This window comes from Morone saxatilis, unplaced genomic scaffold, assembly GCF_004916995.1.
Source record: "Morone saxatilis isolate NCDOM2014 unplaced genomic scaffold, NCSU_SB_2.0 Contig19, whole genome shotgun sequence".
Classification (NCBI taxonomy): domain Eukaryota; kingdom Metazoa; phylum Chordata; class Actinopteri; family Moronidae; genus Morone; species Morone saxatilis.
Window position 1 is genome coordinate 15,586,304 of NW_023339751.1, and position 25,169 is coordinate 15,611,472.

The window sequence follows — 25,169 nt, forward strand, 5'->3', positions numbered from 1 at the left end:
GTAAAAACAATTAATTGCTTTATAAGGGTTAATGTGTCAGACACCAAGCTGAGCTAACTGGCTGTTGCCTCTGGCTTCATGTATTCTAGTCTAGCTTGTTAGCTCGAGTAAGCGTGTTTCCCAAATGTCAAACTTTCTTTAATAAAAATAGTTGAGCTTGTAACATTTATTTAAAAAAAAAAAAAAAAAAAAAAAAAAAAAGTAAAAACAAGGTTCAATTTGCCTGAATCAGTGGTCAATGCAACTGTCCCAGTAAGTACAACAATGCTTCTTTGATGGATAGTATGTGCCAAAATAATAATCTACCTTTTGTTTCAATGTAAAGGGGTCAAAAGAATTGTTGGAATATAAAATCACTTGTTCTGTTCCTTATAAAAACACATTTCGTTATTTGTCTTTTCACATTGCTGTTGTGGGTTTGTGTCATCTCTTTGAACCATCCACATATAATCTACTTCATTGCCATGTAACCAACAGACCTGAAGACTTTGTAAACAGGCACTGAACATTTTGAAGTGTGACTGATTACAAGCAACCATATCAGATTCAACGGAAATTGTACCTGTGTCACAAAAAAAAGGTTTTGTACTGTTTTAATTTATTTTAACAGGAGGTTTATTTGAGTCATTGTTTTTTGTTTTATCTCAAAAGACACAAAAATTGTTGTTCATCAGCCTTTAACTTCATATGAGTTCACGTCAACAGCGTGTTCAGTTGTGGTATGTTTTAATCTACGGTTCAGTCTCTGTCTTTGTTTACACGATGACATCTTGCATTAAGACAAAACTCCAATCTATGGTAACTGCCCTTGAATATCTGTAATTTAAATAGTGCTGCTAGAGAAAGAAATCTAAATGTAACAACTTACAATAAATACTTAATAGATTTTTGCCACGTGTGATTGTGTCTTTCTTTTACTGGAGGTGTAGGAGAGCAGATACAACCTGTAGGTTCCTTACACAGTTTTGGTAACAATGTACTGTGAGAGTGCATTTCTATTACACTCTATGAATAAAAACACTTTCCACATTTCCTCAGCTAGCAGCGTGGCTCCAGAGAGGGCAATGTCAGTCTGTCCTTCTGTCGGTCCTCCACTTTTGGTCCAGACTGAAGTATCTCCCCAACTATCGGATGGATTGCATAGGAAAGTCCAAATTACTTTTTTTTTATCCTCTTTTTTTTTATGACTTTTCCTGTAGCGCCACCATGAGGTTGACATTTGAAATTATAAAACATTGGATGGATCGAGATTAAATTGAATTCATTCGTTCATGTTTCCCTCAGGGTGAATTATAACAACCCTTAACTTTTCATGTTGCTCCATCATCAGGTCAAAAAAACCTAAAAATTCCCATCATCTTCAGCTGTTCGGTGTTTAATTAGCATATCATAGCATGCTAACATGTTAAACTAAGATGGTAAACCTAGCATTTTTATTGTGGACGTGTTAATACGCTGATGTTAGCATTTAGCTCTTACACTGCCATGCAACCTCACAGACCTGCTAGCATGGCTGTCGAGCTTTCAGCAAACATTTGAGAAATTTTGTTGATGATAGTGAGAATTAATACATTTCTGGGGAGAAATGCTTAAATAATATTTTTTTCCCAGTTTCGATCAGCCACATTGTAAAACTATTCATCACAAGTATGCACTGTCAAGAAGGCCTCTACAGTGTTTCCTTTGTATTGGGTGTTTAGAGGAGGTGAGGAGCTCAAAATGCTAAATGGAGGCTGAAAGGTCTCAGGGATCACATGCTGGCCTCAAACAATATATGGCAGCATTGGAGGCGTTGCTTTGATGATTTAAAGTGAAATATTCAAATCTTTCGAACTAACTAAGATAATTGGGATGTTTGGCATTCGGTAGAACCACGCAGGTAACACTTCTTCTATGGTGCCTTGATGAATGCAAAATTGTAGAAATCCAGAAATCAAAGTAACAATCATCCCATTATACAGTGTTGAAGTGTGAACCTCCCATCACAACCTACTGACCATAGGTGACATTACCATAGGTTCATTTAAAAACGTGTTTATTTCATCAATCGGATCCAAGATCATGTTTTCAGACTTGTTTACATTCAGACAACAGGGTGAGACCACATGCTGAGGACAGGAGAGGAGGCAGGTTGGTGTGCATGGGTGCTCTCTCATACAATCCTCTGTATGGATGTGTATATGTGTTACTTTTCATACAGTCCTCTCTGTATATGGGCATGTGTATGAGCACTCTCATGTCTGTGTGTGTGTGTGTGTGTGTGTGTGTTCTCTCTCTCAGACAGTCTTTTGATCCGTCGCCTCCGGAGCTGTTGAGGCAGATGCTGAGTCCTCCTGGGTCTTGTCTAATCCCTGGCTGCAGCATCGGTCACCTGACTGCACGCCGTCTTTCACCGTGATGGCGGCATTGGAATAGGTGGCGTCTATACTCTCATATGGCTCTGATGTCCACTGAGAAAGAGAGGAAGCAATATTCTTTGTTAAAACCTGTACTTTACTCACATTATTTTGCATCTTAAATCAAATTAAGGATTTTTTTCACTTGCTCTAGTGGTTTGATAATATTGTTGATTGTTGCCTTACTGGCTTTTAAAACTGATTTCCCAGCTAATTCTCTGTGTTTTAGAACAAAACTGCTGCTAAAACGTTCAAATAATGCAATAAATAATGCCAAGACTTTAAAGTCTGGAGCCCCACCAGTGGCCACCAGAGGCTGCAACACTTATTACACCTCACAAATAAAAGTGCTGGATGGAATAAGTAAATTACTACACTAATAATGCGATGTTCATACAGCATTTTTTAGTATGGATTGTCCAGTAGGTTTATCCTCTCTGCCAGTTCGATTATGCGCTACAGTAATATTATCAGTGATATTTTGGCCTCAGGGTAGCGTAGGAGGTAAGATCATGTCGCAGTTTCTTCACTGGGGACGTACTTTTTATGTATGACTGGGCCTTTATATAGGTTTATAGTGGACTACATATATCATAAAAACATTGTAATGTCATCATGTATATACTGAACGAACCAGAATGTAAAATGTATTTTTATTGAACTTAAAAATAAAAAAGATTTCCCAACAACCTTAACACTGCTTCCTTTTCCAAACAAAACATTTTAAAATAGTTGTATAAACACCATTAACTGACTGAGTAATTATTCAAAGAGAAATTTCTCAAATGTTGTATTGTACAAAAAAACAAATAACTTACAGCAGTTGTTTAAAATATGCAACAGTACATTTACATCATACGGGGAAGAAAAACCGGTATACCGGTTCATTTGATGTATCTCCCAGCACTATATGAGAGTATCTGTCTTCTCATCTAACCCTCACCAAGAAATAAAATGAGCATGTTTTCACAATGTCAAGCTATTCCTTTAATGGTTACAAATATTGGGAGTCTAGCTTTGAATCTTTTAACTGTTTAATGTCAAAGTCAAGCTATTACCCTTTCAGAAACCTTGTAATGGACCAAATGGGTGACCAACAGGTGGTTTTGACATGAGGGTGATCAATGATGTTGTTGTGTATAAGGCCAATGAGAGGACCACACTCTGTATGAAGATGGTGCAGCCATTCAGACAGCGTATGAAGAGGCAAGGTCTTTGCCCGTCTATCTATTGATTTGTTCCCTACCTGCGTGGCTCTGCTGCTGGACCTGTGTGAGGGCCCCATGGCGATGTTGACACTGGATGAGGACTGTGTATCGGTGGTGTTGCCCCCTTCAGCAGCAGACAACCCAGAGATAACCAGACCACTGGAGAAACTACGCTTCCCAAACAGCAGGCTGAGAGTGGACGAAGACGAGGAGACCTGGACAAAGGAGACAAAGTAAACACTGAGATGGTATATAGGAGCACAAAACACAAATATGCTCATGTACAAACAATTATCAGAGACAGTAGGCGGCTTCTAAGAATAACTTGTAGTCAATAATAATATAATCACAAGCTTTGGCCATCAGCTGTAAAATTGTTTCATGGATGAGTTTTTATAATGACAAAAATAAACCCCTGAACATCGGTTTAAACAAGATTGTGGTAATAACATCAACTCACGTAATGTCTGCAAAAACAAAATGCAGTGTAATTCAGGGGTTTTACTGCAAATGCGGCACTATTTTTACACACAATTTAATCTAGTCATGGCAACTTTGGCAACATTTCACTTTAACTGAAGTTGATTTTTTTTGTTTTTGACTGCCTTTAATACTCTCTTTATTATTATGCTTAGTTGGCTTTTCTTGTTGTGTGTGTGGATCTAGGAATCCATTTGTTTGTTTTACACAGTGGTGTAGTGCACGGTAGATCAGTCGGCATTAGGTATACACACTCCTAAATCCCCTCTGATGCAGTTCATTCAGTAGTGTAGCTGAATTTTTTTTTTCCTAGGTTGGCGAAGGCATGACATAGTAAGGAATAAGGAATACTTCACTCAAAATGCATAATTAAGCAGTCGTCTCACCTGTCTTCAGGTCAGTATTTATTGCAAAAACTGCATCTCTGTGGCTATGGTTAATTTCGTGCCCGTCAAGCAGCGTCAAGTTAAGTGACAAGAGTAGTCTTACTTATGTTTAAAACACAGGGCATTTATCCTTTGCAGAATGGGCCACTTTAAGCAAAGGTATACCCACTTCTCCAGGCACCACTACACCACCGGTTATAAATACATAAAAAAAATATGACAGAAAACATTGTTTTTCTTAAAACCGTGTCCGTTTTGAGATCTTCATCTGTCAAACGTGTGCTCTAGTGTATTGGCCAATATATGTATAGAAGTGTAACAAGCCCGTACTTGGCTGGAGCGCTGCTGGTGCTGCGCTGCCTGGAGCTGTGAGCTGATCCCACCAGCTCCTGAGAGACGCGGGACCTGAAGAGAGTGAAAGATCCTCTGGTTACTATTCCCTGATACAACTGAGCAAAGTATTCTGATTTTATCATTGTGTGTGCGTATACCTGGGAGAATATAGAGGCTATAGACGTGTTAAAGGACAGCTGACTGTTGGACAGACGCTGGACAAGCCCGTGGGTGGAGCCTGAGTCCAGGATGGGCCCTGATTGGCTGCTGACGGGGGGGCGCTGACTCTGAGGTTGAACTGAGCGACTGCGGTACTCTCTCCTGGCTGCAGAAACACACAGACACAGAAATACATATGTTTATTATCTAATAAAATATAAAAACAAGAACCATACCAAATTAATTATAATAGATATTTTGTTGTGTTGACACTGATGAACCATTTTAAGACAAAATTAAGATAAGATTACAAGAAATAAGATTGTTGTTTAATCATGGTTCATTGTTTGTAGAGTATCTATTACCAACATATTCACTACCAAACTGCCTTAACAATACTGAAACATGAAGAGCATGTTATTCAATGTTTTTCTCACTGCCAGCAAATCCCATGAAAAGACCAAAACAATGTGTTCAACTCTCAGGACTATAAACTTCTCTACCCTACTGAAGATGAAAATCTTTAAAATCTCAAATATATTGTTTTTGTTTTTGCTCTTTTCATGGGATTTGTTGACAATAAAAAAAATATAGAATATCACCGGACTTATCCTTTGATAAAAATGTAAGTTAAAATAAAACTGACTCTGTCATGTTATATCTAAAGGTTGCTATTATCCAAAATAAGCTACTGGACCAAGACCAAGTAAAGCTGTAGCATCAAAACTCCTGAGGGTACTGAATTTTAAATGTGTCATTACAAATTTAAGTTAAAGTTATGTTGTGTGTGAGTATGTGTGTGTGTGTGTGTGTGCGTGTGTGTGTGTACCCTTGTACATATATGCAAACCTGGTGGCAGAAGTTTTAAATTAAAACATGATTTTAGGTTTAGGATTTAAATTATGTTGTGGTTAAAGTTCCAATGCGTAAGGGACTCAGGAATCAGTGTAGTCGATAAGAGATTTTCCACAAGGACAATGAGACATGTTTTTTTGTGTGAGTTGCTGGGTACCTGCGTTGTGGTGTCTGTGGCTGTGTGTCGTCCTGGCTCTGTGCTGGTAGAGGCTCAGGCTGTTGGACGTGACGGAGGATGGGCGGTTGTGGCTCAGCGAGGATGAACCACCAGCACCACAGTCCACATCCTCCATGTTCACGCCACTGTTACAGCTGGTCAGGTTGTCCTTACGCACCCTGCACACACACACACACACACACACACAGAGCTCAGATTTATTTATTCATGTTCGCACAAGGGACACTGGCAAAGGGCCATAAAACATTTAGCAAGCCTCGACTATTTCAGCTGGTTAAACACACACACCCATAAACTCACACTCAGAGAGAGATGTTACGTAACTGTGCTAGCATATGTGACACACACTGGTGCAGTCTCCCTCCTAAATTAGTTAAGTGCGTTCTGGCTGACGAGGCACGGCCAATCTCCTTGGCTCCTTGGCTACTTAGTGAAATTAAGACAACACCTTTACCTCAAGGCCGATGAAACAGGATTAACAATCTAATCTAATCTGAAAGGAAAACTCAGCCATCTAAGACGATTAAGAGAAAGCCACACAGTCACAAAGACACCCTATTAGCTGACCTGCAGAGGTTAATGCATAGCCTATACAAGAAGTTATGCTGAAGCTAATGTGTAAAAGAAGAAATGAGAAAGAAAACGAGCGAATAGAGGGAGGGAGAGATGGGAAGGAAGGAGAACGATGTAGAGCCAGAGGAAGAAAGCTTTCTCTCAAGTGTGCACTCCCACTGTCCCTGTACATGTATTTAAAACTAAATTATGTTGGCGGAGGAAGTCTCTCTACAGCACTGACTTCCACCAAGTCAATATCTGTAAATCCACAGAGAAGCTCTCACTCAGCAGGCAGCCGTATCATTAAGATGCGGTATGCACCTCATCCAGAGTGATTTACACCAAATACAATCAGCTAAATAAGCAAACATGACGAAGCTACCATCGTCTCACGAGTCATTGCAACTTTTTGCCCCTTGCACACGATCTTAACCCTTATGTTGCTCTTTAACAGCTCAAATACTTGACATTGATTAACCAGCTCAACTAACCAATGTGCATGTGATGTATTTACTGTACACTGCATTGTGTGCTGGAAAATGCTGAGGGGGAACATCCAAATACAGCCTCCTTTGCAGCGGTGTCTGCAATAGTTAAAAGTAAAAATTGTCTCTCGTGAAATAATATTTTGTCTACCCCAATGCATGTTGGCTGCACAAGATGGATGCCATTCTGAGCAATAACCTTCAGCTGAATTTGATTATATATGGCCTCCGTTTTTACTGTAAGTGTGTGCTCCAAAATAATCCAAAATAAATTCAACTGAGCCTCTTATCCAGTCTTTTTTAAGGCCCCTACGAGACTGATGGTTATTCCAGAAGCTGAACCCATGACCTTTCAGTTACAGCGTTGTCTTTTTACCCACCAGACTGGTCTAAATAAAAAATGATGAGGGAGTCTTTCTTTAGCATGTGAAGAATGTTAATTGAAGAGCACTGTCACAGGGAAAGTATGAGCCAGAGGAAGGAAGGAGGAAAAGACTGCACTCTTGATTGAGGAGGGAAGGTTTGAATATGCCAAAATAATAAGAATTATTATATAATCACTTAAATAATGTATTTTAAACCGACCGTAACCATTTAGTGCAGAGCCAGGAACGAATCACGTCCAGGCTTAAAGCCCCTCCTCCGATGCTGCGCAGCGTTCGGTGCGTTCCTGCGTATGATGTTGTTAGAGGTGACACATACCTAAAAAATAATAAAATAAATGTCAGCAACAAGAGATGACTGCAAATAGACAAAACTGTAAAGATGAAGACGTTACATAGCTCAATCAGAACAGTAAGTCAAACATAGCAGCATAGCAGTGAGTGACACATACATGGGGTAGCCCAGCGGCTGGTCACAGGACGAGTTGACCATGTTCCTCAGAGCTTGTTTTGAGTTCTGGATGCTGCCGCGTTCTGGGTTTCGGTTCCGTAAAAACACCAATTCTTGCTGCTGGCCCGCCCACAGACCTCTCACACATTCCTTATTGATCTGCAGAGAGAGGTTACATATACAGTATATACTCTATATATTCATATAGACATTTATATGTTTTAGTTTTACCATCATCCATCCATAACTGAATAACTGAAACATAATGTGGCAGAGGAGTGCCCTTAAAAAGAGAATGATTAACAACTGAAACCTGCACAGATAAAATGTGGTTATTTTGTGCAATGGGCAAAAACCTTATTTAAAGGAATAGTTTGACATTTGTGGATATAAATACGCTTATTCGCTCTCTTGCTGAGAGTTACAAGAGAAGATGGACACTCATATCCGTAGGACTGCAGGACTACAGTTAGCAGTCGGTTAGCTTACTCTGCTCACAAATCAACACAGTATGTGCTGGTGAAGAGTGAATTACCTTTGGGCAGACTTGGTGCTAGCCAGCTGCTGACGGTAGCAACATATTTAGTGACAGAGTGGAATCTTTTCATCTAATGCTTCACAAGAACGCAATTAAGTGCATGTCGAACTATTCCTATCACATCAGAGTTAAGCAGGAAATCTGAGCACTTAAAGTAACTGCAGAGTCAACAACCCTGCTGTGGTCATTTTGTGCAATGGGTCGATAAAAACTTTAATCTTTTAATGTTAAGAAACTCTAATTTGCAAGCTTGTACTTTTCAGGAGACACACTGCTTTACATTCATTTAGTTATTGTGCTGCAACTCAGGTAGGCCTTCTCAGTTGTATCCAAATATATTCAGTTCGGATGAGTTGTATGTGACCTCTTGTGATCATATTTCACTTTTCTGTTCAGATTTGACTCAGTAATGATGAAACTGCAGCCGCTTCTAAACAAAAATAAACATTTGAGCTCAGCCATAGAAGATAGAAGGCATATAGGCATATAGGCAGGAGACATTATTCATTCACTTTCCGTACCAACATCTTCTCACTTCAAACCCCCTATTTCCACCGACACCCTCAGCCGTCTTACCTTGATGACCTTGAAGCTGAGGTGGCGTTTGTACAGCATGATGATCTTATACTCATCCGTGCCGTCATCAATCATGTGTCTCAGTGTGAGCAGCGTGTCGCGGCTGGATAGCACAGCCTTACGCCAGGCGGGGTCACTCTCGTGGCAGATGACCAGGCTGCTACGGTAGCTGGTGATGGCTTCATACAGGATAGATGCCTCTTCGGTCTCTTCCAGACATGTGAAGTGATCCTGAAAGGGCAGGAAAGGCGTAATTTGATCAGATTTAAGGGAAATGCCAACTCCAAGGATGAGAAATGGCCATCGTTAAGATATTAATTGAAATGTTGAATGATGCACAAATGAAAGTGTATTGAACTGTAGATGAAACAATGTCTCTGAGCAAGAGAGGACACATCAACCCAAAGACAAAGATGTGTGGACAATGCAGCAGCAGCCATTTAGAAGCACAGCACACTTCACCTGATGCAGTTTGAGGCTCATTCTGACTGCAGGAGCCACCACCTTCTGCAGGAGGTCCAGATCAGCAAAGACCCACTCATCTTTCGTGGCGATGCGGAAGTCGCCTTTAAACAAGGTGTTGAAACCGTAGAGAAATGATTCCAGACTTTGTGGTGGAACGCAAGGGTTTGTGGGGATTTAAAAAGAGAGAGAGAGAGAGGTACAAAGAGGGGGAGGTTATGAAAGTATTAAGTATTTTTATAATGTAAACCACATGAAGGCGAAAAGTGTGCAGAAAATTGTTTGGAAGATGTGTGTGATTAAAGATTTAGCTGCTAACACCCCCTTCTGGTGTGTCTGTCAAACTGCAGGGAAACATCTACAGCTCTTTTTACACCACTGGCTTTGCAACCAATAAAATTTTACAATTATGTGTAATTTTTTATATTTATATAAAACATAAAAAAAAATTCTGAATTCAATCCAGTATGCAGAAAACACACTTAATGATAGATTACATTTAACTTCATTTTTTGTTTAATTAAATGTGAGTTTATAATTCAGTTATAATTTCAAATGTATATTGTTCTTTTTCTAGTGGAGTATTTGGGTTCTTTTAATATTTCATATTTCATTTCAAGTCAGGTAAAGTCATGTTTTATGATTAGCAAAATCACAAATTTGTCTCTGAGGGGTTTACAATTTGTAAAACATTAAAATCAAGGTGGCTTTTGTTGTTTCCCGAAGAAGAAAGTTGTCTTGCATTGAAGGAATTGCGTAAAAAAATGTACATGTCAAAGAAGACACTAAATAAATCAATCAAAAACACAAACAAACAAAAACAAAAATACAGGAAATCCAAAACCTACCCCACCTCTAGAAAAAGCACACCTTAGAATGTAACTTTTTAAAGAAGACAGAATAAGTTGAATTCAAAAGCAATAAAACACATTTTTGCTCAATTAAATACAAATACAAGATGTTTTGGTGCCACAGCCTTACTTATGTTGGCTAATGTAAGCTAGACATCACTGTGTAACTCACATTGCTGAGCATTCTTTCAGACTTTGTGGCTCTTCCATGCTTACGCTACTGTTACACTGCGTTTTGACATTTAACATTTACATGTAAATGTCAAACAGGGGTTGTAATCTTCCCACACGACTCAATTCAGAGAGCGAGCTTACGGCCAATTCATTCATCTATTTGTGTTGTAAGGTTTACCTGTTGGACATGTTGTGTGATGCCGTGCCGAGAGATCTCCTCCCGAGGACAGAGAGAGCGTAACACAGAGTCACCAAAGCAGAGTCTTCATCACTGTCCACAGGCTGGACACAGAAAATAACACAAAAATAAATAAAAACAATAATAATGAATAAATGTTGTGTTGTTAACAGAAAGGTATTACAAGAGCTGTGTGACGATTTTAAATTTTAATTCTAACCGTAATTCAACTTTTGTTTTCCTTTTGCTCATTTCACAAATTGAATAAATAAAAACAGTGGACCTAAAATTGTCATAAATTCACAATTCATTTCAGAAAATAATTCTTAGTTGCAATCATAATAAACAGAAGTAGAAAATCCCTCAGCTTCTTAAACCCATGATAACGTTTGATATAATAATGTTTCAGTGATGTACCGTCTCCATCTTTCCAGCACAGTACTGGATCCACTCCAGGTAAACGTTGCAGAAGCTGGCACGCGTCACCCCCTGCAGACAATGCACGTAGTCTTCATCGATCTTCACACTAAAGACCTGAGGGTCACGCTCGATGTGGTGCCACTTGGTGTAGGACTGCAGCGCATCCTGGACGGTTGCATCCTTGAGCCATGTGGACAGTTTCGGGGAGTGGATCAGGTAGTAGATGATACTCTGAGAGGAGAGGCGGAGGAAGGGAGGGAAGAAGAGGGAAGGACCATCAGAGAAAAGCAAAATACTACATATAAGGAGAGAAAAAGAGATAGAAATGAATGACATCTGGAGTAACTATTGGCAAGCTTCCATTTTCATTAATGCATAAGATTCTTTATCTGTCAAACAAGCGGTTTAACCTTTTGGCCAGCAAATCTGTATTCGGAATATTCAGTTTAAAGGGTGAATGAATATGTCAAAAAGTGATGCCTTATTAAAGCTGCACTTGGTATGCTGCCATACAGGTGACTCTTAATATCAGTATTATGAAATATCAGCTTAAATACACGAAAAATGGGTAACAGCATCTCAGTAGATCACATTTAATATGCTTGGCTGTAAAACCAAGAAGAAAATGAAGAAATTAAAGACATGAATAGTAAAAAATAGTGAGTCTAGTGGAAACATCTGTTTCAAAATTAGATGTCACGTCATCAATTAAGAATTGAATTAGCTTTATTAGGTTAAACAAGTTAAAACCATCTGAGCTGGAATTTTAAAGAAATACAGTACCAATAACAAACAAATGATAAGAAGAAATTGAAAATGAAGAAATTAAAGACATGAATAGTAAAAAACCACAGGCTGGAAGACAGCCCATCAATATCTCTCCCAGTTACCTCATGAAGAGGCAATATGTTTGCATACTTGTATGACATAATCACATTCATACAACAGTAAAAACTTGCACAACTACCTCTGTAAAATCACATCAAATCACAATGAAACGTACCTTCAGGTAGTAGGTGATGAGTAGCTTTCGCAGATCGTACACTTGTAGCATCGTGGCAGCATTGTTCTCACTGATGCTGTAACCCTCCAGCAGGTACTTGGTGGCCATCACCTCCCAGGCCAGCCAGCGCAGGTTGAAGGCTGCATTGCACGAAAGCATGTGGGGCAGGTGACCCGGCTCGCAGCAGCAGCAGGCATCGTCTTCCTCCACGCCCTCTGTGATGGCCTCCACCTCTCGCTGCTGGCAGTACGTACCTGAGGGGTGGAGGTGATCAGTCAGACAGCAAGTTATCTCATTGTTCATTCAGAGAAAAAATTGAAGGAAGGGGAAAGGGGGTAGGGATGGTCAAACTGTACCTCTGAACTCCAGACCCCTCAGCTGGAAAGTGACCAACCCGTTGCCGATCTCGATGAGCTGGACCAGGGCGTTGAGGTAGTCAGAAGCCAGAATGAAACAGTCTCCGGCGCTGTAGTTGCCCCATCGGCCCAGCATAAGGTCGCCACAGAGCGAATGCTGCAGCGAGCGAGTCAGATACTCATAAAAGATGGAGTTTAGGTTGCTATCATCACACCCTGTGAGAGAAGGACAGCGGGAAAAGCAGACAGATAGACGGGTGTCAAGAACAGTGCAAAACAAGAACTGCGCAAAAAAAGTAGAAAGAAAAGGTTTGACTGCTTCCTTCCCTTACTGATTTTAAACTAGCACACATTAATTTATACCTTTTTATGCTGAGTGGATATGGAAAAAAAGGCTTTGATCTCTTCACATTAATGACACAATGAAAATATCGAACATCAATCAAACAAATAATTTATTCTAGATCTTCAAAAGTAATCTTTCATATATGATGAAATATTGATTTAGAGAGGACAGGAGATTTAAAAAGTGCAGTGAGAAAGAACACACCTGTCTCCTTATCCACTTGGGACACCAGTCTGCTGTTAGAGTTGTCAATACGCTTTGTGCTGCAAGGGACAGACAAAAAACTGTAAAAAATCACAAGTTGAAACTGTTAAGACACCAAAAGGTACCCCTTATGCTGTAAAAGAGGGTGAATATAATGTTGCAGCTGATGGGAACAGCTTACGAATCATTACGTGTCAAATCTATTTTAAAATGGCCACCAAAACAGGTGGAAAACAGCTAATGCAGAAAATATATCTTTTTGAAATCTCGTCTAACTACTGCCTAAAACACCAAGATCTGACTCCATTAAAGATGATGCTGTTTCAGTTGTAATACAGACAACAGCGTCTAAATATATTCACAGGCTGCCTCATGTCATGTCTCTCAAGTTTGCACAACAAAGCTGCTGGAGTATTTTTGGAGTGCTTTTCAGTGAGCTGTTCAAACAGTCTCTCACATCAATAAGTGAGAGGGAACAGAGGGGTTACGTTGTGTAAGGGTGAGGAGGAGGGTGTCTATCTGCTAAACTGCCTCTCTCAGCTAAATACGATGGGGACTGATTTCTCCTTCCACAAATAAAAATTCTGATCCAATTGTTTAAATTTATAAATTATATGAAAGAAGTCATTAGTCCATTTCTCAAAACGTTCCGACTTCCCTACTGTGTCTGTGGCTCCCTATTCATTTCCACTAAAGCTATAAATCTTTAAAAGCAGGTCACAAATAGATGCTTTGATTTTTTCCTAAAAGCCTCAGTCATTTCCTAAAACACCTGGGCACTGTAGTTTTTTTCAAACCTTACTCAAACGGGAAGAAAAGCTTGTTTTGGTGCACTACTGAGTATTTACAGCAGCAGGATGGTGTATTATATGTGGGATTGTCTCAAAATAAACCACAGTGCCCATGTTCATAGTAATAAAGGAACATGTCAGCCAGTGCAACAGTGTGGCTCACAGACGTGTTGATAATAGTGGTACAGAGGAATAAGCTCCATCAGGCTGGCTCATTGCCGTACTTGTAGTTTCGCTCCCAGAACTTGATGGGCCGGGGATATGAGGAAATGAAGATGGCGCTGCCCAGGAAGGGAGCCAGCGGAGTGTAGAAGACAGTGGTGAGCAGAGTCTGAAGCAGCAGCATGGCTGAGTCTGGACACACACACACCCACCAGTCAAGGAAAAAAACAGCAGGTACTGATGCACACAAACACACACACACACACACAGGTCTCAGAGAAAGGATACGAGGCACAGCGAACGGCTGAGCGAAGGCATGGAAAGCGCTGCCCCAGGCGATCTGCCAGGGAGCGATGTAAACCAGGATGAAATGGAGCTTCAGCAGCAGCTCACGCATCTGAGCAGAAACAGAAACAACACGCAGTCGGTCCTCTATGCACAGACTTAAACAGAACAGAGGGTGTGTTAAAGGTTACATTCCTCCGCATCACTATAAATGTTAGTAACCTCCTTGTGGTCTACTGCAGCATATAAATGTAATCCGTTTCACTATGTATGTAACTGGTATATACAAACATAACACAAATTAAAAGGCAGTTCAGTTGAAAATGTCATATTTCATGTTTTCCTACAGTAACATCTCAGTCCAGATCTGTCTGTCAACAGCAGGTTGTGCTGGTCTATACACATAAATACATAAAAATAACAATCACAATGACACAATGACACAATGACAGTTTTCATTACTGGTCCTTTTTTAAAGTGGCCCCCCTCTGTGATTAAAACCTGCAGAGGCCGAGACGTCCTGACTTTTAGTCCTACAATTCCCATAATGCAACTCTAACATCTTTTTGTTGCACCCTGTCCGACTGGTAAATGCCCACGTCTTTCAAACTTCCCACATGTAGTTTGTAATGCAGACTTTCTAAAGGAAAAAAAAGTTTATTCTAATGCCAGAGCCGATAACCTAACTATCATTATATCAGGGTTATTTTCTCCCACTTGACAAAAGTCCTTCAGAGCCACAGACAACATTATACAACTGTTTAAAGAGGCTTGTTATTACCCATCTATGGTGAATAAATTGACCTTTGTGTGTAAAAGTTCCACATTATTTAAAGCTCAGTCAAGTGACGTCTGTCTGCTTGTTTCCTGCTGTGTTAATATCTGAGTGCTGCTATGTTCGCCCTCTATGTCTTTTGCTTTATATTTATGAGTTTGTTTATCTGCTGGTTTTCACTTATCATTGTGCGTCTCTGATATGCATCTATTTCTGAGACAATATTTCTATCAGGTCTATCATCACTCCCCATTCTCTCACCTTGTGGAAGACAATAGACATGATGAAGAAGTCCAGCAGGAAGCTTTCTGAGGCGTGCGGACAGTCAAAGTGGAAAAAAACAAGCGTGAAGAGCAGAGTGAGGAACTGGAAGCTGGGGTCGCAGAAGGATGAACGCAGGAGTTTCAGTCCAGCAACCGTCGTCAGGAGAACATCACAGCTGGAGGCGGCACAAACAAGAGTTTAGACATCAGATTCAACAGGTGGTTCACCACACACAACGACGTGTGTGTGAGGTGATTCTGTGTGTTTGTGGCTCCACTCACTGGATTCCCAGCTTCTTGCGGTGACTGAGTGCGAAGCCATCGTTAGTGAGCGCGCTCAACACAATGGCGGGGTACACCACGTACTTCTCAAAGCACAGGAGCCCCACGTATAGTCTCTCAAACCACATCAGCACAGCATCCTCTGTAGCAGAAGCAAGAATAACAAAATAACACTGTGGAGTTGCAGACTAACTGAACACTGCTGAGCACTGTATTTGACCACCTGGAATGAGAGTGGGCTGTAAAGTGTGAAGAGGAAACTATGGTGGCCGCGAAAGTCTGGAATAACTCAAAAGTCCCCATCTACAGCCAGTGTTTGGTTTGTCCGTTCTGGGCTACTGTAGAAAAAGTCTGTTTGTAGATAAAAACAGCTCATTCTAAAGTGATTTAAACACAACGATTCCCATATTCAGGTAATTATACACTTATAAAAACATGGCTATGGATATCATATTCCATTTCTGCCAATAGATCCTCCTAAATGTTACACACTGGATCCTTACCCTCACTATTCAGTAACACAAGTCACACCTATACGGCCATTTTGAAAAGGAAACCCTTATCTTATTTACGTCTGCAAAGGTGGTGTGCTTTGAGCTAAAACATCAGCCTGCAAACATAAATAATTTATAATAAATAAATAATACATTTAGAATTGTATGGTCTAGGTGTTTGTGTGTGCTGTTTTCTAGCTGATCAAGGGGTTCACATACTTAATTATTAACAGACAACCATGGGCTATATACAGTAGGCATGCTGACCTCTGGGCTCAAACTGGTGGTACTCCTTGGTCTTGAGGACCGGATGGGATATCCACAACCAGGGGTGATGCTTCCTCAGCTGGGGGATCAGGTAGTGGGTCACAAACCCCACCGTCCCCGCCAGAGCGTACAGCACAATGGTCACAAAAGGCTGGAAACAAGTTGGTCCATAAGGAAAGAAACATAATGAAAATTAATAATTAGACAAAACCCTTTAGAGATTGTCTTCCTGCTAAATGTGATAGAGATCAAAGGTAAAAGGGAGCGTATAGAAAGAGGAAACAGTCGAGAGTCTCACCTTGAGAGACAGAAACACAGTGCTCGCTGTGATGGCGAAGGTTAGGATGTAGGCGACGGAGCACACGACTACATCTGACAGCAGAATCTCCTTCTGTAGAGCACGAGAGGGAGGGAGAGCTTGAGTCATTAATAATCCACACTGAATGAAAACACATTCGTTCGCCAGACTCATTTAGGTGTCTGATTATTTCTGTCTAATCGTTCTGAGCCTTCAGTTTTTGAAGATCAAAGACGCAGCAGCATGAGAAGAGTTAAGGGCTTCACAATCCCTATTAATACTGTAAAAGGCAGCGGGAGGCTTGTTTTCTCCAATGCATAATTCCCTGTAATCACACACAATGATCGACAGCAAACATTATTTTATTGTCTCGCATGCAACGCTGAGTTTAAGACTCTCACATACAGTGTGTCTGTTCTGCAACGTACGTGCACGGTGTTAATGAGTATTGATTTTGTGATAATTACTGTGAGCTGACATGAGCTAATATGGTTCTGGGCGGCTGCAATTCAAAACAATAAGCTGTTCAATAAATCAACAGGGTGTTTATGCATTCAGAGATAAATTATCCAGTGGCTGATAGTAAGCTAAACCATTACTCATCATCTTCCACTAACAAGATTATTGATCTAACATCATCTATATAATCATCTTTAGTCACCATAGAGTTCTGCAGTTTCTCGGGCAGCGGGTCTTTACTTTCTGTGTCATCCTCCTCCTCTTCCTCACTCTCCACCAAAGCGGGCATTATCTTTGACTTGATCAGAGATCTGTAAATAAAAATGTGTGGGAAGAGAGGATCTTATTTGTTGAATAATAGTTTTTTTCTCAGAAAACCCAAAGCAACCAAAGGCAGAAAAAATGGAAAAACTTGTTATTTTAATAAACTGAATTCATTCTTTACAACAAAAATACATTAAATGTAGGTTTTCACATGTGAAATATTTTCCTTTCACATTCCTTTTTTTGAAGTTTGAACTCTTATCTTATAATTCTAACAATATCTTTATTTAGCTTTAACAGCGTGACATAGTAAAAGTGAAAATGTATATTTACGAAGATTATTTTCATTTATTTTTGGATCTGCAGGAATTCACCAATAACAATCACTTAAGCAGAAGAATTAAGTGTGCGCATGCAAACACACACACATACTCACAGTAGTATGGAGGGGTCACTGCTCTGTCTGCTGAGGTGGTAGGAGAAGACCACTAACAGGCCACAGAATCCAGAGAACAGGGCTGGGGTGTGCTGCTCATCCCACGGCTCCTGTAAGCACACACATGCACACATTCACCTTGGTGAATGCTGTGCCTTTAAAACCAGAGTTGGCTGCCTTTAGATCTTCACGGCTTAAAAGCTTTTTCCCCCAGCTGCAATCTTGTAGTCACTTTTGAAGAATGAATAGCAACATTTTTGTTTTTTTTTGTTTTTTTTGCTGCAGCTCTACTTGGTTCCATCATTGAAACTGCCTCGCTGGCTGCATGCTATTTATAACTGAACTGAGGATGACCATGAGCATAGATTCAAAACTCTGAGGGAAAAAAAGAAGAGAGCACAGGAGAGGAGAGGAGAACGGGCTATATTCACATCCCCTACCTAAGCTCTGATTTGTTTTCTATCCAGTTAATTTGTACCTTGAGAGCTCCGAAGCAGAAACCATAGAGCAGAGACAGAGCGATCAGACTGCGCAGGATGCTGTAGATTGCAGAGATGAGACTCGTAGCAGCTGAGACACACAAATTAGAGTGAAGGTGAAAATACACGCAGTCGTATTAAACAATGAGAAACAAAACACTTACACTTAGGAGATCACCATTATTTAAAGGCCCTGAAAACAATTAATTCTTTCTTTGTGTGACATTTCACAAGAGGCAATTCTGCATTCTGTTTCTCTCTCTGAGCTCTTTCCACTGGGCTCAGCTGGAGAAAGGTGATGTCACATATTTTCCATGCACCAATCAGGATTTAGCAACATTTGAATCAGAATCTGACGACAGCAGTTTGATCACTGTCAATCAAATCTGATCTAACCGCACCAACACAGTCCTGATGAGGCAGGTTAGCTGAGTTTTTATCTTTGGTTGTTTTAGTCATGAATATTTAATGTTGTAGAGAAACACTTGCCTTTTTACTTGGCAGAGGAAAATATTTGTACAGCAGCGCAGAACGCACAGACCAAACACTAAATACGGTTTTGCTGCCACTGTAGTTTCTACTAAACACTTGAAAGGCAAGCGGTTATTCAGCTGGTTGCAATCTGCAACTTCACAGCTAGATGTCACTAAATCCTTCACACTGGTCCTTAAATATTTTAAGTTTTCAGGGGCTTTAAACACTGAATACATATTACACAAATTAAACACACACAAACAGGCATAAAACAAGAGCCACAAATCCACAGCATCCCAAAATTACAGTAAAACCAGGGAATTACAATTAACACCCATCTAGGATCTAGACTCATGAACACAAGCATTACTTAAAATCGAAAGATTAGAGCCTTTATTAACCAACCTGTCCCTCCAAAAAGGTGCATGTCAATCTGCTCCAGCAGGTAGATGGTGAAGGTGTTGATCTGAGGGAAAAGGCCCACCAGGAAGGTGATTGGGAAGCAGTAGGTAAAACCTGTTTTATGCATTAAACAAAAGAAATTTCTTAGTATCTTTGAAGGACAAATTGTAGTTTTGAACATAAATATTAGCCAATAATAAACAATAACAAATAAAACAGGTGATGTGTAATAGCAGGACTGTGTGTGTGTGTCATCCCTACCCACTAGCAGGTCTCGTATGAAGTGCAGTGCGTCGTGGCAGACGATGGTAACTCCATAGAGGGTGGAGACGGGCAGGTCCTTCCTCCTCAGCAGCTGCTCCAGCAGCCAGATCAGAGCACAGAAGATGCAGAAGTAGGCCGCTCGGCTGTAGGCCACCAACTGGTTGTGACCCTGGAGACATTCACATGAGCACACGCAGGTTAGGATGTTGGATAAAACAGCAGAGGTTCACCTTGCTTTTAATAACTGCTAAATAATACCAACAGCTGATGGAATCACAATTTCAAACACTGCTACTACGTTCAGTCATATTAGGTTGAGTGCACACATAAAAAAACACAAAACACAGCAAAGTTATTAATATGGAAATGGAAACTGTCCTGACATCATATGCCAAAGACTGACAATACACGAGTAAAGAGGAACATCAGTCACAAGGTTAAACTCACCAACAGGGTCATCGTGGATGCACAAATTTCCCAAATATTGGTAACTATCTTGCAGCCAAATATGATTTTTTTCAAGAATTTTGTTTTGTGTTTGTACTCTCAGAATCAAATACTTGGTAACAAAGTAACTAGTATTTAAACTCACATGTGTTGGTGAAGCTGCATCCGGTTGAACACTCTGGAAAACAAACCCACAGAAGCCAAAACTGAATCAACATTTGTTAATTAACATGGAAACAATTGAAAACAGCACTGTTACTTCTGAGTTCAACAGAGAGGAAGTGAGTGAGAGCAAACAGGAACTGAAAAGTCTGAAGTCATTTTTACTTTTAATAAACATTAGGTCACCACGGCACACATTGTGAGCTCACACAGTGGTTTTAGCAGTGAAATGATTTTCCTTAGACCATCACAGTTTGGTCTAATGCTCAAAGTCACACAGCAATTCCAAGGGTGGATATTAGAGACTTTGTATACATTTTTTACCTTCAGTAAGGAATACTGGCAGCTGGCGATGACCAGGCAGAACTGGAAGACCCAGAAGTCTTTGAAGCAGCCATGGTTCAGAAGCACAAAACCCAGGAAGGAAACCAGGAAGGCCATGAAGACTGCAACTAGATTCTCCAGAACATCCTGGTTTCTGCACAAAAACAGAACATACAAATGCACATTCAGTAGCTTATCAGGCATACTGTATACTGTATACCTAATTGAGAGCATCATTCTTGCACAAAATTGATACTCATTTGCTGCCATATTGATTTGCAAGACATGACATTGATTGATGAAAAAATGACCCAAGAAATGAATTGACCAAAAATGAACTGACTTTGATGGAAGAGATGGTTGTAAAATGTACTTCCTTTTTCAAGCCCAACGGTTTTTCAGATTTAAAGAGATGAGACAACAAAGATCGAGTGACTGGTGTTCTTCTTTATCAGAATTAAGAGGGGAATGGGAAATGTAAACCACTAACAACACACATTTAAAACAAAGCAGTGATTTTATAATTTAGTTTCACAGCAAAAATATTTAAAAACAAATGTCTCTTAAATGTTTTGTTCAATCTAAATACTATTTGCAAAGTGTGAGTTTCCAGGCTGAATAATGTGTATGATGTTTTCAATTCTAGACTTGGGACTTGGGACAGTGTAAAGAGTTGTGTATTGTGTATTGTATTACCTGTCCAGAAGGGCGAGCAGGGTAAGTCGGTCATATAAAATGTTGATCCACTTCCCAGGAAGCAGTTTGAGTTTGTAATAAATCTTCCTCGTCGGTTTCTCCTGAGTGGAAGTCTCTGACGACTCATCCAAAGAGTCCTCTTCCTGACACACACATGCACACAAACACAAATCATGAATTCAACTGCAGTTTTACAGGAAACAACAAGAGTCTGTGTGTTGTTTTATAACTACATGATTTTGCATGTAGGATCATTCAGTGCCCAGCAGGATCATTATAAGTATATAGTCACAACATTATTTTTACGGCGTGCAACAATCACGTACACAAAGTGGTGCATTAATGATTCAGCAGAGAGTCTGTGTTGTCTCAGCTTCAATGCCTGATCCAGGCAGCTTATGTCACTCCTGCTGGTCTGCATCCAGCAGGAGTGATATAAGCTGGACTTGACTAATTCAGGACTGATCATTTGGCTACTGGTTCAAACAGCAGCAATGACTCATATTTTTTCCGTCATACAATGTGACAGAAAGAAAACACTAATCCGATTTACCAGTTGGTTGAGAAACATATACTGTATGTCGCCCTCTGGGGACTCATTGTGGCAAAACTTCACCCATTAGATCTGTGATGTAAATTGCAAAATTGAAAAGGAATCAGCCTTTTAATTTTCTTCCTTAAACCTGTATTTTTGATATATTTTAACAATTCTGACAATGTTGTTTATGTATGAATTAATTTCCCCTATTTATTGATTGTTAACTGTTGAATTAAGTTAATTTAGTGATTTATGAAACCTTTTTAAATTCAACATATTTATTTTATAAATTAATTGTGATTAATCTCCGTTTTAATCAATTTGTTAAAGGTACTCTGGGGAGTCTTTTTTCGGAAAACAAACAGCAATGTTTAGATTCAATGTTTCTTATCAAAACACTTCATGTGTATCCTTGAGCCCTAAAATAATATGTATTTCAAGCCCTAGCCTACATATTAATGTTTGCTTGCTAGCAGTCTTCTTGTTCACGTCCTTTTATGGCCCATTACTCCATTTCTCTGCATGTTACCATGTTAACTGTCCATCAGTGAAACAGCATGAAACCATCAGGGGAACATGTCTCTTTAAAAAATGGTGACCCACTCTAAAAATCATTGCTGCATAGCACTACTATTAACTACTAGTGGTTTAAAAACCCACAGGGTCCCTTTAAATAACAGCTGTACAACCATTTGGTGGACCCACCACACTGTGCATAGGTATAGCTTTACAAACAAACATACATTTCTTTCTCCTGTCTTTAGGAAATCATGGATGCTATTGGCATGCAGAACAAGAAAGAAAAAAGAGAAAAAGAGAAAGCAGATGGACACCTGAAAGATCTCAGGGTGGGTCCTTCGTGGCCGAAGCCTGTGAGCAGGGATGATGCGTCGCTGGAAAGGGCAGTCAGTGTGACCACCTGCCAGGCCGTCCTGACACTCTGAGTTCGAAGAGGTTGACAGCAGGTCACTGGACAAATAAACACACATAAAACAGTTAATATGTGGAATAAACCTGATATAACAAAGACAGCTATGATAGTTTACAAGGGCCAGATTGAAAAAGGCTGTATGGTAAGATGGAAGCATTGTAGGTTGACAGGTAGCAGAAAAAGCAGTTCAGTGAAGAAATGTATAATATTTAAAAGCAGTACCACATGTTGCCAGTGATGAGCTCTGCTCCAAGAGGCAGGTTGAGAGCTCTCTCCGCATACAGCTTACGAGGCCTGTCTCCTGGTGAGACAAACACACAGTTTCTCTATGGATACGTAATGTGTAGTAACTGGAATCCAGCAGATAAGTACTTAAAGGAACAGTGCGTAGGATTCAGTGGCATCTTACAGTGAAGTGGCACATTGAAACCACAGGGAAACGAAGGTGTCTAAAGCTCACAAAAAACAGCCTTATCTAGAGCCAGTGTTTGGTTTGACCGTTCTGAGCTACTGTAGAAACACGGTGGCTCAACATGGCAGCCTCCAACAAAGAGGACCCGCTCCTTCTGTAGATAAACAGCTCATTCTAATGTAACAAAAACACAACAATTCTTATATTCAAGTGAATATACACAAATAAAAAAATACCTATAAATATGAAATTCCATTTATGCCACTGAATGCTCCTAAACATTACACACTGGACCATTAAATCTATTATGAGGGATTTTTTAGCATCACAGACATCGGAGACTGAACAGCTGAACATCTTGGAAACATTCCATAAAAATGTCATTTAATCTACCAGCTTTTTGAGCTGTTTCAAAAGTGGAGCCATCAGCTGCTGGCTTTCTCACACACTGTATATTTGTTCAAAAGATCAAAATATTATCAGATTGTGCAAGTACAAATAGATTCCTCAAACATGCTTACTGTGTACAGTATGGAAGGTGTAGGCATCTTCTTTGTTGGTAGCCTCTGGTCTGCAGATGACCTGCAGCATGGAGCTTTCTGACTGAGAGGTTTGAGAAGGCAGGGAATCATAGTCTGGATCCTTCTCTCTGTCTGTCTGTGGACTGCAGACAGAAAACACAATCAATTTGAGCTGGGCTCAAATTTGTATTTAAGTGTATATAAGTACTGTAAATCTGTGTGTGTGTGTGTGTGTGTGTGTGTAAATATTTCTTTTGAAGCATATGAATGCAGAGGTATGTGTACCTGTCAGGGGAGACTATAGGGATTTGTGTGGGTGGTATAGCCTGTAGTGTGTCGGTAGGCAGACTGGTGGGAGGTTTGGGTCTCTCTGGTTTGTTGTCCGTGTTGGGCTCTGTTATCATCTCTTCTGGTCTGGACTTTGCACTCAGATTCTCTGCAAATAGATCAAACGCAAATGTAACATTAGTTTTTTTTATAAAAATTAAATGTTAAGCTTCAATTTATATTTCTTTTCTACATTTAAGGACTTACTCAAAGTATTGAACCCATAGAGAACTATGCAATTCCCCTCAGCTCTATGAGGAGTTGTAGCATCTTTCAGCTCATTGTTTTGGTTCCAAGGCCCAAAACTTTAAGTGAATAAGTAAGTTACCAGGTTTGTGAACATAGTGGATCATTTAGCAAGCTACAAGGCAAATGTTTATCTCAGGAGCTGGTGAAGGCCAAAAATAGAGCTAAAGGAGGGTGGAAATTGGACTGACTAGTAACATGACTCCAAATGTGTCTGCTGGATGTGCAAATTGGCAACTGTTTGCTAATGTGTTCACTATTTTAGCTTCATAAGGCAATGCTGTGTTTGCAGCTTGCTGCCCTGAAGAGGTCAAACAACTCACTTAATGCAGGTTTAATGGTAAATGGACTGTACTTGAATAGCGCCTTTTACGCTACATGCCACGTTCATACAGTGATGGCACAAACAGAGACTAACTTGTTTACCCACAGTCATGCACTGATGCACAGCATCAGGAGCAATTGGGGGTTCAGTATCTTGCTCAATGACACTTTCAAATCATTTGAATCATCAACAGTATAAAAAATATATATATAAATATAAAATATAATAAAGGGCTACACTGCAATAGCTGTTCTGCTCCATTTATCCCATTTCACCAAAGAGGTTTCCACCAACTGAGCAAATGACTGACCTCCTGCCCAACATTAGCATCCTCGCAGCCTAGCAGGGCTAAAAACACCCTCATAATCTGAACTCAACAGTTAAAATGAATCTATCATAATAATATCTCTAGATTAGTATATCATTGATACAGAGCTTTAACCTTATGAAGCTGACCAAGCACCAACCAAGTAGGAATTTATTGCAGCTCATAAACCAATGCTGACATTGCACTCGTGTATAAACATCTGCATTAACTGCAACCCTATAAAACATGTAGATAAAGGAGGTAAAGGAATAAACCCTTTTGCTGAGATTCACCTTCCTCTGCAGCTCCCACTTCCTCTTTGCGTTCTGGCCTCTCGTCTTCCTGTGTGCTGGCACCTCCCGCTCTGGTACTGAGGGACCCCAACAAGGAAACAAACTCCAAGAAGTTGGATTCGTTGGGAATCTGGCCCTCCTTTGCTTCCAGATCTGACTTGGAACTGGTCATGGTGGTCTGATAAAGAGACAAATGCTTTTTGTGTGCATGGACAGATGGAAGGAGATAACTGGGATGAACATACAGAAATAGAAACAGAGCTGAACT

The 25,169-nt window shown here is 40.1% G+C and overlaps 1 protein-coding gene across 1 annotated transcript in view; it reads right to left on the bottom strand.

The window, feature by feature from the left end:
- Positions 1-2,039: 2,039 nt before the first annotated feature.
- The window catches only part of pcnx2 (pecanex 2), a 30,431-nt gene continuing 7,301 nt past the window's right edge, over positions 2,040-25,169 (bottom strand). The window contains exons 8-40 of the mRNA XM_035662964.1: positions 24,902-25,079; positions 23,689-23,839; positions 23,404-23,546; positions 22,693-22,771; positions 22,373-22,508; positions 21,002-21,144; positions 20,306-20,459; positions 19,965-19,997; positions 19,370-19,541; positions 19,112-19,222; positions 18,232-18,323; positions 17,754-17,863; positions 17,256-17,364; positions 16,595-16,687; positions 16,297-16,447; positions 15,536-15,677; positions 15,252-15,429; positions 14,219-14,327; positions 13,993-14,122; positions 12,978-13,036; positions 12,428-12,643; positions 12,072-12,325; positions 11,066-11,299; positions 10,649-10,752; positions 9,446-9,590; positions 8,984-9,214; positions 7,871-8,028; positions 7,621-7,737; positions 5,975-6,153; positions 4,962-5,128; positions 4,801-4,875; positions 3,643-3,819; positions 2,040-2,450 (exon numbers count right to left, since the gene is read on the bottom strand). Coding sequence (XP_035518857.1) covers positions 2,277-2,450; positions 3,643-3,819; positions 4,801-4,875; positions 4,962-5,128; positions 5,975-6,153; positions 7,621-7,737; positions 7,871-8,028; positions 8,984-9,214; positions 9,446-9,590; positions 10,649-10,752; positions 11,066-11,299; positions 12,072-12,325; positions 12,428-12,643; positions 12,978-13,036; positions 13,993-14,122; positions 14,219-14,327; positions 15,252-15,429; positions 15,536-15,677; positions 16,297-16,447; positions 16,595-16,687; positions 17,256-17,364; positions 17,754-17,863; positions 18,232-18,323; positions 19,112-19,222; positions 19,370-19,541; positions 19,965-19,997; positions 20,306-20,459; positions 21,002-21,144; positions 22,373-22,508; positions 22,693-22,771; positions 23,404-23,546; positions 23,689-23,839; positions 24,902-25,079 — 4,704 coding nt within the window. The 3' untranslated portion in view covers positions 2,040-2,276. The remainder of the gene's footprint in view (positions 2,451-3,642; positions 3,820-4,800; positions 4,876-4,961; positions 5,129-5,974; positions 6,154-7,620; positions 7,738-7,870; positions 8,029-8,983; positions 9,215-9,445; positions 9,591-10,648; positions 10,753-11,065; positions 11,300-12,071; positions 12,326-12,427; positions 12,644-12,977; positions 13,037-13,992; positions 14,123-14,218; positions 14,328-15,251; positions 15,430-15,535; positions 15,678-16,296; positions 16,448-16,594; positions 16,688-17,255; positions 17,365-17,753; positions 17,864-18,231; positions 18,324-19,111; positions 19,223-19,369; positions 19,542-19,964; positions 19,998-20,305; positions 20,460-21,001; positions 21,145-22,372; positions 22,509-22,692; positions 22,772-23,403; positions 23,547-23,688; positions 23,840-24,901; positions 25,080-25,169) is intronic.